At 51.0% G+C, this 18924-nt stretch overlaps 1 protein-coding gene across 6 annotated transcripts in view; it reads left to right on the top strand.

Annotated features, from left to right (window-relative positions):
* Positions 1-18924, top strand: part of MYH11 (myosin heavy chain 11) — a 123287-nt gene that overhangs the window by 83954 nt on the left and 20409 nt on the right. For all 6 annotated transcript variants that reach the window (XM_073792269.1, XM_033840759.2, XM_073792272.1 and 3 more), the window contains 15 exons: positions 931-1083; positions 2012-2185; positions 3139-3312; positions 4684-4798; positions 7472-7665; positions 9043-9164; positions 9288-9357; positions 9522-9682; positions 11046-11154; positions 12881-13012; positions 13104-13310; positions 14279-14416; positions 15507-15630; positions 16337-16508; positions 18008-18220. In XM_073792269.1, the coding sequence (XP_073648370.1) occupies positions 931-1083; positions 2012-2185; positions 3139-3312; positions 4684-4798; positions 7472-7665; positions 9043-9164; positions 9288-9357; positions 9522-9682; positions 11046-11154; positions 12881-13012; positions 13104-13310; positions 14279-14416; positions 15507-15630; positions 16337-16508; positions 18008-18220 (2258 nt within the window). The remainder of the gene's footprint in view (positions 1-930; positions 1084-2011; positions 2186-3138; positions 3313-4683; positions 4799-7471; positions 7666-9042; positions 9165-9287; positions 9358-9521; positions 9683-11045; positions 11155-12880; positions 13013-13103; positions 13311-14278; positions 14417-15506; positions 15631-16336; positions 16509-18007; positions 18221-18924) is intronic.

The following is an 18924-nucleotide window of genomic DNA, read 5'->3' on the forward strand; positions in this document are numbered from 1 at the left end:
CTATGCACTTGTGTATGTAGTCACCATCCTCCACCTGGGTAGGAGTCTTAGTTCCTGCAGAACAACTCAAAGACTGTATCCCATTCAGATTGTTATGTGTATCCCTTGAGGAGGAACTAGGACTCTGTTTTATCCCTGCACTATTGTTTCTTGACAGCTTTTCCTTTGTTTCTGCATTCCCTCACTTCCCTAATGAGTAACTCCTTGAATCTGCTCTTTGGAAATCAGGGAAGGCTTAGGAGCCCTTTTTCTACAAACAAGAAACAGGGGACATGGAGGGGCTTTTGTACCTGTCAAGGCCCCACAGGGTCCTGCTCAGTTTTGGCCCCCATCCCCGCTCCAATCCTGAGTGGAACAGGTACAGTACGAGAAAGGGACTAAAATTTTGGATAGAGAGATTAATCATAAACTTGGCAGAGGAACTCGGTTTTAGGGGGACTTGGTTTCACATCCATCCATCCACCCATCCATCTTTGTATCCCTCATCTATCCAATACTAGAATAATCAAAGTCCTATGTCAGGTTTTGAAGATACAACACTGACTGCATAAGAACAGCAGAGTTCCTCACTCCTGACCTCATCTTGAGCTCTTAATTGAAGGTACGAGGTCTGAACTAAGTTTTGGAAAAGACTGTATACCCTTTCTAGAGGCAGGACTGACCGCCTCTAAATGATCACTGGGATGGAGCAGACTCCACTTTGTTCCAGGTCCCTCTGACAGGAAGTGATTATTATTCACATTGTCATTCCTAGGTCTGACCACTCCGTCCCTCATTGCTGGTTGTAGAGATGGTATAGTTTCCTTTTCTTTGTTTATTTTTTAAGGACTGATTATAGGTAGAGGGAAAATAAAAATCCAGGGCCACCAGCCAGGCCCATGTGAAAACACAGCCCATTGGGAGTAACCACGTCCTCTCGCCCCCCTGTAGGCAGACTTTGCAATAGAGGCTCTGGCCAAGGCCACTTATGAGCGCCTTTTCCGCTGGATACTCTCCCGCGTGAACAAAGCCCTGGACAAGACTCACCGGCAAGGGGCTTCGTTCCTGGGGATCCTGGACATCGCTGGATTTGAGATCTTTGAGGTACAGCTTGGCAGGCTCATGACAGACATGGTCTCGGTTCTCTGGAAATTAGCTTCCACTTGGAGAAATCACTATTTTGGAGAAAGGCAGGTGGCTACTATAGGGTGGGAGACTGTCTAGTTAAGGTTAAATCCTTAAGGGTGTAAGAGACAGAAATCCAATGGGGATTGTATTGGTTTCTGAAACTGAGGCCAGAGGTACAGCTGGATCCAACAGGCAGGACCTGAACTCCTGCCATCTCCCTCTCTCCGCCATCCTCCACCTTGGCTCTATTCTCAAGCAGGCTCTCCCCTCATGGTGGCAAGATGGCTGCCACCGCTCCAGACTGCCTCTCAGTTCCAACCAGTTCCAATTCTTTCCAACAGTTCCACCCAAAGTCTTGGAATTGAGTCTCATTGACTCCTACCTGAGTTGGGCCACATGTCACCTCAGAGCCAAGCACTGTTTTTCAGGTCTTTCAGTACTTCATGGAATGTAACATGCCTCCTGGATCCCACTCCCATGGGTTGGAGGGAAATTCTCAGTGAAAGGGAAGATGTTGAGATTGACAGATATTCCAGAACATATCTACTATGGAATTACTCCCTCTCTGAGCCTCAGTTTCCACATCTGCAAAATGGGGTGATGAAATACCTTACACGGTTATTCTATCCATAAATCATTGTGCAGATGGAGATAAGCATCCTTAAAACCACGTGTGTCCGTAAAACCATGTGACATGAGAATAAGTAACTTTTGCCAGCCCTCATGAACCCTGGGCAGCCTTCATTGGGGCCTGAGACCTCTCTGGGTGCTGAAATGGCACAGCAGGCTTGTGGAAGGTGTGTCCGGCGTGGGGCTTTCTCCAGCACGGAGCTTCTCCAGGGCCCCAAGTCCTCTGACTTGTACCGTGATGCTCACGGGGCCTCCCCTGGTGTCATGTGCTCAGGTGAACTCGTTCGAGCAGCTGTGCATCAACTACACCAACGAGAAGCTGCAGCAGCTCTTCAACCACACCATGTTCGTCCTGGAGCAGGAGGAGTACCAGCGCGAGGGCATCGAATGGAACTTCATCGACTTCGGACTGGACCTGCAGCCATGCATTGAGCTCATCGAGAGGCCGGTAAGGTCCCACCTCACACTCGCACGCAGCCGGCACGCGGACCCTGCACACTCTCCATGGGGCACGGCTTCCCCCATCACTGAGTCCCAAAAGCCTGTACACTGAATCTTTGTGAACTAAGTCACATTGTCCCTTGACTCACATTTTCATATCAGCGGTATTTCTTTTTTTATTCCTCCCCTCTCCTCCCCTCCCCACCACGCCCATCCCTCCCCTTCCCATCTCTCCCAGTCATTCATTCCCAAAGTCAAGAATCTTGGTTTTTTTCACTGACCCATCCCAAAGGTACACAAGAAATAATTATTGAATGACCATTTACTGAGCACCTACTATGTGCTGGGCCCTCTCTTTAGGGGCTGGGGATGTAACAATGAATGAGATGGATGCAGTCCCTGCCCTCCTGGAAGAGTGGATAATGAAACCAAACAAAAGAAGCAACTAAAACCCCTGATAAGGCCAACGGGGAGAGTGGTTTAGGAGTGCCTGCTTTGGACAGAATAGTCAGGAAAGGCTTCTCTGATCTGAGTCCAAAAAGTGAGGGCCATTCCAGCAGAGAAAATGGCATGTGCAGATCTGGTAGTGCTCTTGACACCTTAGTTTAAAGTGTCTCAGCCACAGAGAAGCACTTTACTCAAAGGAACCCTTAGGTGAATTTATACGTAAAGGAATGCATTCCTTTGCTAGAACTCTTTGTGATGTTGTGTGTGTACTGCCCACGAGGGGGCAGCAGCAAGCATGTTCTGTTGGGGCTAGCCCTTCCCTAGTGCTGGTCCACTGGGCACATCATTCTTTGAGGATAGATTGGGGGAGCTGGGGTCAAGGGCATAAATCCACCTTTATATGTAGGTAGATACAGTAATGGAGCCTATGCATGTGTTTGGGTGACCAGCTCTTCCTGGCAAGCCTGAGGTTTGGGCATCCTTGCTATGGTCTGCCCTGCTTGTCTTCCACAGAACAACCCTCCAGGTGTGCTGGCCCTGCTGGACGAGGAGTGCTGGTTCCCCAAAGCCACAGACAAGTCCTTTGTGGAGAAGTTGTGCTCGGAGCAGGGCAACCACCCCAAGTTTCAGAAGCCCAAGCAACTCAAGGACAAAACTGAATTCTCTATCATCCACTATGCCGGGAAGGTACCAGCTGAATGTCCCAGGGGTCTCTCTGTCCCAGGGGACCCAGGCAGGATGCTCAGAGTAGGAGCAACTTGTGAATTGCAGAACCCAAAGACATCTGGTATAAATCAAATCCCAACCAAGTCTTATACATGATTTGTCTAAGCAACAGTAAGGGACAAGATATAGAGATATAACATATAATAGAAAGGCTAAGGTATATATAATACACGTATATTAGAGATATAGAATATATAATGTAGTGGAGAGGCTAATATATATGTTGTATATTATATACATATATGAGATATATAATATAATATATTAGAGAGGCTACTGTATACAGCTATTATATTAGCCTCTCTAATATACTCCAACCTCGGTGGCCAGGCAATTCTTTCTTGTATAGACTCTAAATCCTTCCTGCTACAAGTTAAACCCAACAGGAAGGGCCAACTGGAATGGGGTGACCAATAAACCCACTTTTGAGTCCAACAGGAGTCTCCTTTATCATGCCCTTGGGTTTGCCATTGCCAGCCTGTGCCACCCAGGGAAATCTGCGATGGCTGTCTTCTTCTTCCTTCTTCCTCCTTCCTCCTCCTCCACCTCTGTCATCACTGTCATCATGTCATAGCTCTTGATGTACAGGACCTTCCCCTATGGCTCCTGAGGGTCCTGGATAATGTAGAAAAGACAGAGCTCAGTCTGACTTGAAGAATCTTAAGAGTATTTTATTGACTCCCCAGTATCTTCACTGGGGACAAGCAATGCCCTAAACCAGGGATTGGCGAACTACAGCTCAGGTGCCAAACCCAGCCCACAGCCTATTTTTGTAAATAAAGTTTTATTGGCACACAGTTTAGCTCAGGCCTGGCCATCGCAGTTAAAACCTACATCCTGTAAGAGCCCACCAGAGCTATTTTATGAGGTCCTTTCCATTTCATAGTCAAAATAATAAAATTAAAAAGAGGTCCCCAAATTTAATTTAAAAACCAGATTGTTGTCAAGCCTTCACTGGATGAGAGGGGAACTTTGGGTGTGAGGGGAGGGTATTCACCACCAGCAAAGCTCCACACCTTTTGGAAATCACAGGCATCGTGCTGGGCTCTGGAAAAGGGAGGCTGCCAGAGGAGGCTTACTAGGAGAAGGCAAGGATAGAGACGAGGCCTTCCTAGCAAAGGCTACCATGGCTGATGCCCTACTGTGCGCAGAGTCCTTTAAAGTTCTGACCTATTGGTCTCTTCATTGATGTTTGTGGATTCCCATCATGGCAACCACTAATGTTTCCTCTCTGACCTCGGAAGATCCGGGAGGGAAACAGGAGGACTGGAGCCCTGCCCTTAGTTCATAACTGAAGCAGGAGCACCTGACCGGTGGGGTGGTCCTTGGCAGGTGGACTACAATGCAAACGCCTGGCTGACCAAGAATATGGACCCGCTGAATGACAATGTGACTTCCCTCCTCAATGCCTCCTCGGACAAGTTTGTGGCCGACCTGTGGAAGGACGGTAAGGCCCTGCCTGCTGAAGCAGGAGGACTGAACTCCCTCCAGCCCCTTCCAGCTGCCCCTGATTCCCACACCTGCTCCCAGGAGGGGCGGGCCTTTGTGCGGTGGGGGAGAGGGCAGTGTTGGCAGGTGCTAATGATGTCTGATTGACACATTCAGCAAATTCCTGAGGCCCTCAACCCCACGCCTGGACCCCAGGGAGAAGGTCCTGAGTCAGGGCTCAGGCACTGATGGAGGAAATATCCTAGAAGGCATGTTGGGACAGAAGGCCCCTCTGGAGTCAGAAAGGCTTAACTGAATTCTCTTCTCTGCCATGTACCAGCTGTGTGATCTTGGACAAGTCACTTGACTTCCTTAAGCTTCCCTGTCCTCATTGCTAAAGCCAGAAAAAAAAAAAAAATCCCCTACCTCCCCTAAGATTATTGTGAGGGTGAAATGAGATCAGTGGGGCCAAGCTTGACCATGCATCAGGATCTCCTGGAAGGCTTGTTAAAACTCAGACGATCGCTGGGCCTCCTCACAGGGATGGGGCCTGAGAATTTGCATTTCTAACAAGTTCCTGGGTGGTGCTGATGCTGCTGGTTTGGGGACCACACTTCGGTTCCCTTTAAGAATTAGAGAATGGACAATCCAGGTGAAGTACTTAGCATCTGCTGGCCCATAGTAGGGACTTAGTATATATTGGCTGCTGCAATGACTACTAGGGGTGGTGGGCTTTACTGCTTTTGTTCCTGGACCTCGGTGCCCACAGCAGATTTCACTCTTGACACACAGCCTGTGGGCCTAGGGCCTACAGGACTGGCTGCCCTTGCTTTAGGCATGGGGTTCAGTTCTGCCAACATTTCCTGGGTGTCAAGGCCCTGGGATGGGGCAACAGCATCTCAACCTGGGTCATACCTCACACCTAGGACTCATGATGAACTCAGCAAGTCCTTCCTTCAAGGAGCCACAGTCTTGTGGGAGAGGCAGACAAACAAAGACATTATTACATGAAGCCTAGTTGAGCACAAGGAGCAGAAATGGTGGGATCTAATGCCAGTGGGGTTGAACCCCACAACACCATCAACCAACTGGATATAATTGACTATACCTGTAGTCTGTGTTGTCCAACAGCAGAACACATGTTCTTCTCAAGCTCATGTGGAACATTCACCAAGATGGACCACACTCTGGACCCTAAAACACACCTTAACAAATTGAAAAGAATAGAAATCATATAATGTCTGCTCTTAGACCACAGTGGAATTGAACTAGAAATAACAGAAAGAGGGCTTCCCTGGTGGCGCAGTGGTTGAGAGTCCGCCTGCCGATGCAGGGGACATGGGTTCATGCCCCAGTATGGGAGGATCCCACATGCCATGGAGCGGCTGGGCCTGTGAGCCATGGCCGCTGAGCCTGCGTGTCCAGAGCCCGTGCTCCACAACGGGAGAGGCCACAACAGTGAGAGGCCCGCGTACTGCAAAAAAAAAAAAAAAGAAAGATAACTGAAAAATCTGAAAATATGTGGAGGTTAAACAACACACTTCTAAATAATACAACGGGTCAAAGAACAAATTTCTTTGACCCATGTGTTATTAGAAGTGTGTTGTCATTTGTTAATTTTCTCAAGGGAAATTTTAAAATGTTGAACCAAATGAAAATGAAAACACTACTTATTAAAATTTGTGGGATACAGCAAAAGCTGTGCTTTGAGGGAAATTTATAGCAATGCCAGGATTGGGCTTGGTATGTGCAGTACCTGCTGGGCCAGTAGGAGTCTCTCATTCTGTTCTGAAAGAAAAAGAGTCTTGGTGGTGATGATAGTAATAATAATGATAATAATACCACCACCCACTCTTTGTTGCTTTGTTGAGCCCTTACCAAAGTGCCAGATTCCTATGTTGGAGTGTTTGCTATGCCTTCTACCCAGAATATTCCTTCTCTTGATATCTGCCTGACTACTTTCTGGTCTCTACTCAAAAATATCAGTTTATCAGAGAGACACCCCCATCATGCTAAGAGATCACCCCCATCACTCCCAACCCACCTTAACCCTGCTTTATCTTTCTAAGCACACCTTCACCACCCAAAATATTATATACCTACATGTGTGATCATTGTCTTCTCCTTCCATTAAAATATCCATAGGATATGAGCTGGGGTCAGGGGGACACAGGGTCTGTGTTTTGTTCACGTCTGTATGCCCAGGGCCTGACACACAGTAGGCTCTCAATAAATATTTGTTGGTGGATGAAGGATTGAAGGCAGGCAGGGAAGTAAGCACTTCACATGCCTTATTCGCTTATTCCTGCCCTGGGAGGTAGATGCTGTCATCAACTCCATTTCATAGAAGGAGAAACTGAGGCACAAAATGACGCTAGGCCAAGGCAGTGGCAAAAGCAGGATTTACTCCCACGTCTCTGTGACAATGTCAGAGAGAATTTGTTCTTTCTGTCACTTAGGAGCTCTCGGGGTCTCAGAAATAGATAATATAGTACTTGGAAAGCAAAGGCCCCTATGCCTCCATTTACCTGCCTCTAGAGGGAAGGTGTTGGCTGGCAGAGGAAAGAATGGGGAATGGTGCCCACAAGGGAGCAGGGGACCTGAGGTCTCAACCTTCCAGGCTGGTCCCCTGGCCTGCTGTGGAGGTTCAGGTTCCCTGGGTGGGCCGACATCACCCTTCATGTGCCCACAGTGGACCGCATCGTGGGCCTGGACCAGATGGCCAAGATGACGGAGAGCTCGCTGCCCAGCGCCTCCAAGACCAAGAAGGGCATGTTCCGCACCGTGGGGCAGCTCTACAAGGAGCAGCTGGGGAAGCTGATGACCACGCTGCGCAATACCACCCCCAACTTCGTGCGCTGCATCATCCCCAACCATGAGAAGAGGGTGAGGCTACCACCCGGCTCCTGGGGGGTCAGAAGGTCCCCCCGGGACATCATCAGGGTCTGTGGGGAAAGGGAAGGCAGACCAGGGTACAAGCGCTGGAGGAAAGCTTGACCACCACCCCACCACCCCGAGGGCTCCATCTGACATGGGTAAGAGGCGCTCATTTCCCAGCCTGGAGGCGAAAGAAGGCAAGGGAGGAAAGGAGAGTGCACCCGGGGACCTTGGGCCCTGGAGTGGCTGCACAGGGTATCAGATCACTCATTTGTCCATTATTCCAGCTAATAATTACTGAGCTCCACTTGTGCCAGGAGCTGGGGATACGGTGCTGGATGAATTATTGTCCTTGCCTGCAGGTTTCTTATAATCTAGGGCAGGGGTGCTTTAGCTGGGGGCAGTTGTGTGCCCTCCCTCCGCCGCAGGGGAGATTTGGCCACGTCCGGAGACATTTTTAACGGGGAGGGGGCAGTTACTGGCATCCAGTGCATAGAAGCCGGGGATGCTGCTAAACATCCTTCAGTGTGCAGGGCAGTCCCCCACCACAGAGGATTATCCAGCCCAAGATGTCAGTATTGCTGAGGTTGTGGGAGAGGTAGACAGCTGACACCCATGATGTTATCTGGGTAAATTACGAGAACACCAAAGAGCTGGGGCTCCCACTTGAGACTGGGGGCTCCGAGAAAGCTTCTTAGAGAATGGGAAGTTGGTGATGTTGAGAGCAGCATGGGAAGGGCACCCTAGGCAGAGGGACCAGAATAAGCAAAAGCGTGGAGGTGAGAAATGAAGGGTCTGGGCAAGGAAACGCTAGGTGGGTCATTTTGTGTTGACGTGTGACGGTGTGAGGAAGGGATTGGGAAGAGCTGAGGCTGGAACTGTGGGTGGGGCTAGATTGTGGAGTTCCTGTGGGTGGACCAGAGCTTGGCCTTCCTTCTGTAGGATGCCATCGGGGGCTTTTAAAAGCAGGGGTATGTCATGATCAGATTCACATTTTAGAAACCAAATAAGGGGATAAGAGAGTCAGGACAGGGTGGGATGATTGTATGAAGCTGTTGTGATCATTGGGACAGGAGAAGATGGGGGTGAGTAGATGGCAGTGACAATGGTAGTGGAGAGAAGTGTATAGATGGGGAGATATTTGGGAGGTAGGAGTCATAGAACTGGTGATGGACAGGAAGTGAGGGAGGGAGAAGTGACGAGGAGGAAGCCCCAGGTGATGCTAGTGCCACCAAGTACGAGAGGTGGCACCAGAGCCCTCAGCTGAGCTCTCACCTGGTGCCCCGTGATCCCCCATGGCCTGGCCAGGTGGGTCACCAGGCCTGAGATTTGGGGCTTGCTGCTCCCCGCGGCCCCGGCGGCCCACTGCCCTTTGCGCCTTTGCAGTCCGGAAAGCTGGACGCCTTTCTGGTGCTGGAGCAGCTGCGGTGCAACGGGGTCTTGGAAGGCATCCGAATCTGCCGCCAGGGATTCCCTAACAGGATCGTCTTCCAGGAGTTCCGCCAACGGTGAGCCCACCGGGGCCGGGCACGGGTGGGGCAGCGGGTGGGACGGGGGTGAGCAGGCTGGGTGGAGGGACAGACGGACGACAGAGATTCACTCGATCGGTGACTCCTGCCCTGTGTCTCAAGCTATGAGATCCTGGCCGCAAACGCCATTCCCAAAGGCTTCATGGACGGGAAGCAGGCCTGCATTCTGATGGTGAGCCCAGCCCCAGCCCCACCCCAAATATCCAACTGCAGACCTCCCGGCCTCTGGCGGTACTTCCCGCAGCTGCTCCGGGTGGGACCCTCCTTAAACACACTTAACCCCTGGCCAAGTGGCATAGCCGAGAACGGGAACTCTCATCCTCCTTCCTTCTGCAGATCAAAGCCCTAGAACTCGACCCCAACTTGTACAGGATTGGGCAGAGCAAAATATTCTTCCGAACTGGCGTCCTGGCCCACCTAGAAGAGGAGCGGGACTTAAAGATCACCGACGTCATCATGGCTTTCCAGGCGATGTGTCGCGGCTACCTGGCCAGAAAGTAAAGACCCACGCGCTATCGCCTCCCTGCAAACACAGACCAGAAATACAAAATTTCGGGGGCTTTCTGGCCTCATGTTCTGATTTTCTGATTCTAAGAGGCCATCTGCTCTAAGATGCATCATTGATTGAATGGCAGCCTTTTCTTGGGGGAGAGAAATGCTACCACTTTAAATATATGCACTAGTTGTAAGGGCAGGGCAGGAAGGAGTTAAGACCATGGGCTCTGGAGAGTTAGACGTGGGTTCTAACCCTGGCTCCCCTACTTATTTGCTGAAGAACCTTGAGAAGGTTACTCTACCTCTGAGCCTCAGGAAAATGAACATAATCATTCCTGCCTCATAAACTTCTTTTAATGAGGGATCAATGAAATACTGCATGAAAAGGGTTGAGAACAGTGGCTGGCTATCATTTCAGAAATGTGAGAATATGATAAAGTGTCTGAGGAAAGAGTATTTGTGTCTATACCCCTATGTCCAAGTGGGACTCATAAGGCAAAGTCTTAGAAGGCCTGATGCCCCCTCTGTTTTGGGAATCCTGGGGGCTGGGTGAGGGCTGCAGTTCCTCCATGAAACTCACACCCCAAACAGGACACAGGGGCTGGCAGAGTAGCTCTTGTCCAGGGCATATGTCTTCAGGAGGTACGGACCATGCACTCATCTGCAGAGCCCTGACTGTGTCAAGCTGATTCATTGTCAAGTAGACCCAGGATGGTCAAGGCCAGATCTGGGGAGCTCTTGGTCCAGGGACAGACCTAAACTGTTAACTTTCATAACTAAATTCTCTGTTGCCACCCCTCCCACCTCCAGACTAACTGGGGCAATTTTATTCTTCAAATTCACCCACATCCAAGATGGCAGCCACAATGGCAGCCACACAGAGGCGAGAGGATGGTGCTCACTGTTCTGTGGTTTCTCAAACCCAGTAGCCCTTAAGTAGGAAGAGTGCTGGTTCTGTGTCAGGTCTGGGATTTTAAATTATCTGAGGAACGGATAGGTTTGTCAGACACTCAGCTTTGGGGAAGATGTGGCACAGCTGAGGGTGTAGGACACCCCTTAGGAATGGTGTAGCATAGATCAGTTTCCTAGGTGTTGTCAGGACCACAGATCTGAATCCAGGGCATTTTGTGGGCCTTGGGTCTTCCTTGTCCACTGAGAAAGGCTCTGGTCTCCAGATGGTATACTTTTGCTGATGCTCAGAGCTTCCTGGAGAATCTGGGCTGGAGAGAATGGGGGACGTCCTTGTACAAGTCACTAAATCACAGGCCAAAGAGAAGCATCCTGCCTTCGGGATGCCGTGACAACACAGTGAGGTGTGTGTGGAGCCAAGCAGGTCTTCTCACAGCTCCCCTTCCCTCTCCCCAGGGCTTTTGCCAAGAGGCAGCAGCAGCTGACGGCCATGAAGGTGATTCAGAGGAACTGCGCTGCCTACCTCAAGCTGCGGAACTGGCAGTGGTGGCGGCTCTTCACCAAAGTGAGTGCCTCCTTCTCCCACCCCCCACCCCCCTCCCAGTCCTTGGTCTTCACTTGGACGCTGTCCATGTGGAACTGGAGGTGATTGACAGCAGGTGTGCAACTGAGGGCTTGAAACCAAACCTTGCCCTTTGGCGATTCTCCGGGCCTGAGAAAGGCCCCCTCTTTGGCACATGGGTTACAGCCATGACCTTAACCCAGATGCAGAGCCTTTCAGTCACCGCGAGGATCGCCTATTGCGCCTTTAGAGCCCTACCCACTTCCCTCCATAGCCCCAGCAAGCACGAATCTGTTCTCCATTTCTATAATTTTGTCATCTCAAGGATGCTATATAAACGAGGTCCTTCAGTATGTCACCTTTTGAGATGGGCTTTTGTCACGAAGCATCATTCCCTGGAGATCCCTCCATCCAGCTTGCTGTGTATATCCATTGTTTGTTTCTCTGGGTACAACTTGGTCTTGCAGCATCGCTGGCTGTCATGAGCCAGTCGTGCAAAGACTTGCTCTGTAGGGACAGACATGGCTTTCTCTTTGGTGCCCTTGAGTGTGTAAATGGGCACTGAGCAAGTATGTATTGAGGAACTACTGTGCACCAGACACATGCAAGGTGCTAGGGGTGTCCTGGCCTCATGAATATTCTAGTCAAGTGGGGAAGCAGACGGGGTCAGCACAGGAACCAATGCCCATGGCAGACTGGGGTCATCGCAGGAAGGAAGCCACAGTGTGTCTGACAGGGGCTCCCCTAGTCCCAGTCAGGGCTTGAACACAGGAGTTAGGAGTCAGCTTGGTGAAGAGCAGTGAGGGGAAGCTGCTTTTGGAAATGTTCATCCCCAGTGACCCAACTTCTAGAAAACTCTTCTCAGAAAACCATCTGAAATAAAGAAAATCAAGAATGAAGGGCATTCATTTTCAAGAGCAAAATTTCCGTGCCCAGCCCTGGCAGACTGACTCACACCAGCTCATCCATCAATGGGATATTTTTCAACCATTAAAAATGATGGTTATCTAAAAGTCAAGTTGTAAAGCTGATGGGACAGCATGGGGTGATAATTATCTTATAGCTTTTAGTAATCAAAGCAGCAAGTAGGGAATTCCCTGGCGGTCTAGTGGTTAGGACTCCACGCTTTCACTGCCAGGCACCTGGGTTCAATCCCTGGTGGGTGAACTGAGATCCCACAAGCCGTGCAGTGCAGCCAAAAAAAAAAAAAGCAGCATGTAACACTGGGCAGCGTGATCTCAGGTGTTTTTTTTTTCATGTGCAGGACAATGCTGAGAATGGGAGGTCGGATGTAGGGGATTTTTCTTTCCTTTTCTCTCTGGAGGGAAACATATCAGTTTGTCAGCAGCAGTTCTCTCAGGATGGGACTAAATGGGGGGAGGGGAGACTTTCTCCTTTCACTTTGCACCTCTTCCCATTGCTCTAATTTAGGATTTTTCGATCTCAGCACTGCTGATATCTTGGGATGGATAATTCTGTGTTGGGGGGGGGGCTGTCCTGAGCATTCTAGAATGTTGGGCAGCATCCCTGGCCTATATCCACTAGATGCCAGTAGCATTCCCCACCCCAGTTGTGACAGCTGAAACTGTCCCCAGAAATTTCCAAATATCCCGTTAGGATCTGAGAGTGGAGTAAAATTGTCCTTTGCTGAGAACCACTGATTTATTTATTATGAGAGTGTTTCCCTTGTGCCATGAAAGCAAGTGACGGGCTGACCCTCTGTGCGCAGGTGAAGCCCCTGCTGCAGGTGACGAGGCAGGAGGAGGAGATGCAGGCCAAGGAGGATGAGCTGCAGAAGACCAAGGAGCGGCAGCAGAAGGCAGAAAGCGAGCTCAAGGAGCTGGGGCAGAAACACGCGCAGGTACCGGGCCGGGAGCCTGGCCGGGGCTGTGGAGGGCAGGACGCCTGCTCCTGTGGGGCTCACAGGCCGTCTCCCCACCCTCTGCATGCAGCTGACTGAGGAGAAGAACCTGCTTCAGGAGCAGCTGCAGGCAGAGACGGAGCTGTACGCGGAGGCCGAGGAGATGCGGGTCCGGCTGGCAGCCAAGAAGCAGGAGCTGGAGGAGATCCTGCATGAGATGGAGGCCCGCCTGGAGGAGGAGGAAGACAGGGGCCAGCAGCTGCAGGCAGAGCGGAAGAAGATGGCCCAGCAGATGCTGGTAAGGCACTGCAGGGGCAGCCCTCGGTGGGTACGAAATCCCTTGACCCTCACGGCAGGCCTGTGAGGTGCATCTGACGTTGTATGTCCCCTTTGGACAGAGAAAGAGACTAAGGCTCGGAGAGAAACCGCCATCTGCCCACACAGGTCTCCTTGGAAGCCTGCTCAGTTCTACTGCCCTGCCTTTCATGTGCAAACGCCTTTCTTCCTAATAGCAACCCTGGATGAGGGGTAATTGTATCAGTAAGCTATTGTTGCAGAACCAAAACACCCCAAAACTTAGCAGCTTGGAAATAGCAAACATTTATCTCACACAGTCGTGACTCTTGAGAGTGGCTTAGCTGGGTGATTCTGGCTTAGAGCCCCGTACAAGGTTGCAGTCAGGATGTCAGCCTGGGCTGCAGCATCTGAAGGCTGGACTGGGGCTGGAGGACTCACTTGCACATGGCTCACTCACACGACTGTAGGCAGGAGGCCTCTGTTCCTCACTATGTGGGCTTCTCCATAGGGCTGCTTGAGTGCCCTCACAACGTGGCAGCTGGCTTTCCCCAGATGGAGTGAATGAAGAGACAACAGGGAGGAAGGTGCAAAGCCTTTTATAGCCTAATCTCTGACTTATACACTCCATCACTTCCTCTTGATATTATTTGTTAGAAGCAAGTCACTAAGTCCAGCTGACACTCAAGGGGAGGAGAATTAGGCTCCACCTCTTGAAGGGAAGAGTATCAAAGAATTTATGGACGTATTTTTAAACCACCATGGTATCTACTATCCCCATTTTACAGAGGAGGAGACTGAGGCTCCACAAAGAAAAGTGGCTTACCCAAACCTTTTCTTTGTGATGAAAGGAGATGGCAGAGCACTGCAGGGGGCCATCAGGCTAAGCCTCTGTATCCATGAGTCCCCAGAGCTCCGGGAGAGTGACTTCGTTTTAAGCAAGGCTGTGATTCTTTTCCTTCCCCCACAAAGGACCTGGAAGAACAGCTGGAGGAAGAGGAAGCTGCCAGGCAGAAGCTACAACTTGAGAAGGTCACAGCTGAGGCCAAGATCAAGAAACTGGAGGATGATATTCTGGTCATGGATGATCAGAACAATAAACTGTCAAAAGTGAGTGGGGTTGAGCGTCTTTGTTAAAATGACAGGCTCGTGAGGGCTGAGGACTCCAGATGCCTTCCCTTTTTAGTCAGAGACAAGGTATTGAAGGCTGAGCAAGTAGTTATGTCCAGCATTGACGTGGCGGCCTTGTGACTGCCGTCTGGATGCAGGTGTGCCATGGATGGGGTCCCCGGTGGTCCCACCAGCACCAGGGCTGCCACGGAGCAAGTCTCAGAAACACCACGACCGATGGAACCTCCAAGTTGTACAAGGGTGGGAGGGCAATGCACCTGGGATTCAGGGGCCCCTCTCACATTCTCACCATCCATTTGCAGTTGGTAATAGGGGAACCAGCTGTCCTGGGACTGAAGGGTTTCTGGGATGCGGGACTTTCAGCCCCTAAGACGGAAATGTCCCAGTGTAAACCAGGATGACTAGGTCACCCTAGTCAGTAACCACTAAGCAGCCCCACTGAGGCGGACTACCTTTAGTCCTTTGAGCTGGGCACCGACTGCGAGCCAGTCCGTGTCAGGTGCAGGGCACGCACTGTGGAGGAGGACCCTGTCCTCGTAGGGCTTATATCCTAGTGAGGCAGCAAGTAGATAATCATACACGCAAACGTTAATTGCCGTTGTGATCAGGACTCTGAAGGAGGTGTTCACCATCTTATAAGACCAGAGCACTAGGGGATGGGGGGTGGGATTCAGGGGAGGCTTCCTGGAGGAAGTGACATTTAAGTGGAAACCTGAATAGCGAGAAGCAGTTAGAAGGAGAGGGGGTGGAGGCACATCCCAGGCAGATGGTCCCGTCTGTGCAAGAGCCCTGAGGCTGGGAGGAGCTGGCCTGTGGTAGGAAAGGAAAGAGGGGCCCCCTGGCTGGGACATGAAGTTGAGGGGTGGAGGGGCCTGAGATGAGGAGTAGTCAATCTTTGGAAATTATTATTGTAAAGGAACTTCTCTTTCCCCGTTGAAAACTCTAGGTTGCATTTGGTTATAATGTGGGCTTTCCTTTCAACTGTTTATCTGGAAGTTACTAACAGTGAAATGTAGACCCTGGAGAAAAGGAAAAAACGAATGATATTTCTTTTTCTTTCCCCCCAAAGGAGCGAAAACTCCTTGAAGAGAGGATTAGTGACTTAACAACAAATCTTGCAGAAGAGGAAGAAAAAGCCAAGAATCTTACCAAGCTGAAAAATAAGCACGAATCTATGATTTCAGAACTGGAAGGTAAAACGGCTACCCAGTGATATTTTTTTTTTGTTTTTTAAAAAATTATATATATATTTATTTATGGCTGCATTGGGTCTTCGTTGCTGCACGCGGGCTTTCTCTAGTTGCGGCGAGTGGAGGCTACTCTTCGTTGTGGTGTGTGGGCTTCTCATTGTGGTGGCTTCCCTTGTTGTGGAGCATGGGCTCTAGGCACGCGGGCTTCAGTAGTTGTGGCGTGCGGGCTCAGTAGTTGTGGCTCGCGGGCTCTAGAGCGCAGGCTCAGTAGTTGTGGCACACGGGCTTAGTTGCTCAGCGGCATGTGGGATCTTCCCGGACCAGGGCTCGAACCCGCGTCCCCTGCATTGGCAGGCGGATTCTTAACCATCACGCCACCAGGGAAGTCCCCCAGTGATGTTTTGAATGGACATTTTAAAAGTAGGAATATCAGACAGGAAATTTGAGAATGGAAGATTATTGCAGGAAGGGGACAACCCTATCCAGCTGCCTGCTCACCCTTAGTGAACACACACGTTAATTCCAGAAAGTGCTTGTCACCAGGACTGGCTTTCCTTCCACAAGACAGTGGTGCCGGCGGGACAGTTACCAGTGGGGGGGATGTGTGAGTGTGAATTTCCTCCATGTGAAATGCCTGAGCAGAAAGGCTCGTCCTCCAGGGGTCTCTCTGGTAGTGTCCACCTCCTGAGGGGCCCTGGCTTTGTTGTAGTGCGGCTGAAGAAGGAGGAGAAGAGCCGGCAGGAGCTGGAGAAGCTGAAGAGGAAGCTGGAGGGCGAGGCCAGCGACTTCCACGAGCAGATAGCCGACCTGCAGGCGCAGATCGCTGAGCTCAAGATGCAGCTGGCCAAGAAGGAGGAGGAGCTGCAGGCAGCCCTGGGCAGGTAGCGAGGCTGGCGGGGCAGGTCCAGTGTGTGCTGGTGCCCTGAGGGCCACTGCCGAGCTGCGGGGGCCTCGGTCTTCCTCCTCCTCCTCCAGGCAGGCCTCCATCTCATGCTAGGTGGCCCAGGCCAGGCCTCCCGGGTGCCTCCCAGTCCTGCTGGCACCTTCAGAACTTTCCCTTTGACTTTCTTCTCTTCCCTCCAAACTCATCCTCTCTTCTCCCACTGTGTCTGCCTCTTGGGTGCCCAGCCTTTGTCATCTACACCCCAGCTCTGGATTTCTGGTCGTGCACGGAGTCTGTTCTGTTGGCACCTCAAACACCACGGGTCCGAGGCTGAGAGGACCCTCCTGTCCCCCGCCCCCTCCTTCTGAGGTCCTTCTTTTTGTGAATGTGTCTCCTCCCTAGCTTTTACCCTCCTTCTTGTCCCACGCACAGCGTGCAGCAGTCCTCAGAGTCTGCCCGTCCCCTGAGGTGTGTCCCACACCCTTTCCTCTGTGCCCCCTTCTCCCAGCTCTGAGCTGGATTCACTCTAATGGCTTCCCCCCGGGGGTATTACAGCAGCAACAACTAATGGGTATTAGCCTGCTCGCCGTACGCTAAGTTCTGCTCAAGCAGTGTCTTTGCAGACACTTGGCCAGGTATGCAGCTGTTACCTCCGTTCACTGAGGAGGAAGCTGAGCCAGGGGAGGTGAAGGGACATGTGACAGTCACCCAGCTTTTGAGAGACAGGCTGGGATCCATTCTCTGATTAATCCCCTGGCCAGCTCTCCCTCAGCCCGTTTGTGCCATGTGACAGTACGAGGGTGATGGGCCATCTCGTGCCTTCCCTCCTGAGGGTCCCTTTCCATCCATCGTGGGCAAAACCAGAGGCAGCTCCACAGTGGTCAGGAGGGAGCTCCCTTCCGTGCCATTCAGACAAGGCTCCCCATGTCCCACACTGACCCCCAGTCACTGCCTCCCCCGGTTTTAACATCCCCCCCGCCCCACCCCCAAGCAGTGCCTGGCTAAGAGCTTTGCATGTAGCAGAACTCAGATGCTGAGCAGATGGAAGAAAGAATAAACCAGTAGTTGCCAGGGAGGAATAATTGTCTAACATTCAGAAAGCATCTATTAGGCTCCTAATGTAGACAAGGCACCTTGCTAGTCTGGGACAGCGCTTTGTATTGTCTATATCTCTCTGTCTCTGCCTCTCTCTCTCTCTCTCTCTCTCTCTCTCTCTCTCGCTCACTCGCTCGCTCACACACACACACACACACACACGTGCAGCATGACCTGTTTTTTTACATCAGCCCTTGGAAACCACGTTTCTGCATAAGCCTCCAAACCGTCCAGCGTGGCAAGAAGTGTTCTGCTGTGTCTCGGGACATGAGCGAAACATGTTTTGATATGTATGGAACCCAAATGGCTGGTTCCATAAAGCCATTTTTGGCCACATTGTGGGATGGATAGCAGGGGGCTCAGGACCCCAGGGTCTTAATTCTGGGGATCCGTCCCCGGCAGGCTTGATGATGAAATCGCTCAGAAGAACAATGCCCTGAAGAAGATCCGGGAGCTAGAGGGTCACATCTCAGACCTCCAGGAGGACCTGGACTCAGAACGGGCCGCGAGGAGCAAAGCTGAGAAGCAGAAGCGGGACCTCGGGGAGGAGCTGGAGGCGCTGAAGACGGAGCTGGAGGACACGCTAGACAGCACGGCCACCCAACAGGAGCTTAGGTGAGGGGCCCCCGCCCCACTGGCCCGCCACGCTGATGCGACGGTGGAGAGGGGCAAACCCGAGCAGATCCTGGGTCATGGGGTTCCTCAGGCCCTACGTTTATCGGCCTGATTGTACTTTGCTTTAACTAATATAAGCATGCTTACTTTTAATCTTATTTTGCATGACAGTCAGAGGATATACTCAATTAGAGAATGATTTGAAAACTGTAGGAAAGTAGATACCAAAAGCATCACCCCCAGTCCCACCACAGTTAACATTTTGGGGGATTTCATTCCTGTCTTTTCCTGTGTGTGTTAAATTTTCAAAATAATATTTATTAGATTGGTCTCTGATTAAAGAGTCACTGCAGGCTAACAGCCAACAACAACCAAAAAACACAAAAACAAAACCCACCATAAGAACGGGTCACCTGCCAGATAATGAAAGTTACTGCCTGACTTTAGTGAAACTAGATCGCTTATTCATTCAACAAATACACAAATGTGCTTTGAGTGCACCCTGTATCAAGCGCTAACATGGAGAATTATTTCCCACATTTTGGGTTTTGTGCTACATCACTTACCTGGGCCTAGAAGCCAGCACAGTGTTCTTCTCCATTCCCACTGGCCCAGTGCAATGGCTCAGAGCATGGGCACAGAGTCAGACTGTTTGGGTTCAAATTCTCGCCCTATCACAATGGTTTCAACAGCTTGGGCAAGCT

The sequence above is a fragment of the Tursiops truncatus genome, chromosome 15 (assembly GCF_011762595.2).
Source record: "Tursiops truncatus isolate mTurTru1 chromosome 15, mTurTru1.mat.Y, whole genome shotgun sequence".
Classification (NCBI taxonomy): domain Eukaryota; kingdom Metazoa; phylum Chordata; class Mammalia; order Artiodactyla; family Delphinidae; genus Tursiops; species Tursiops truncatus.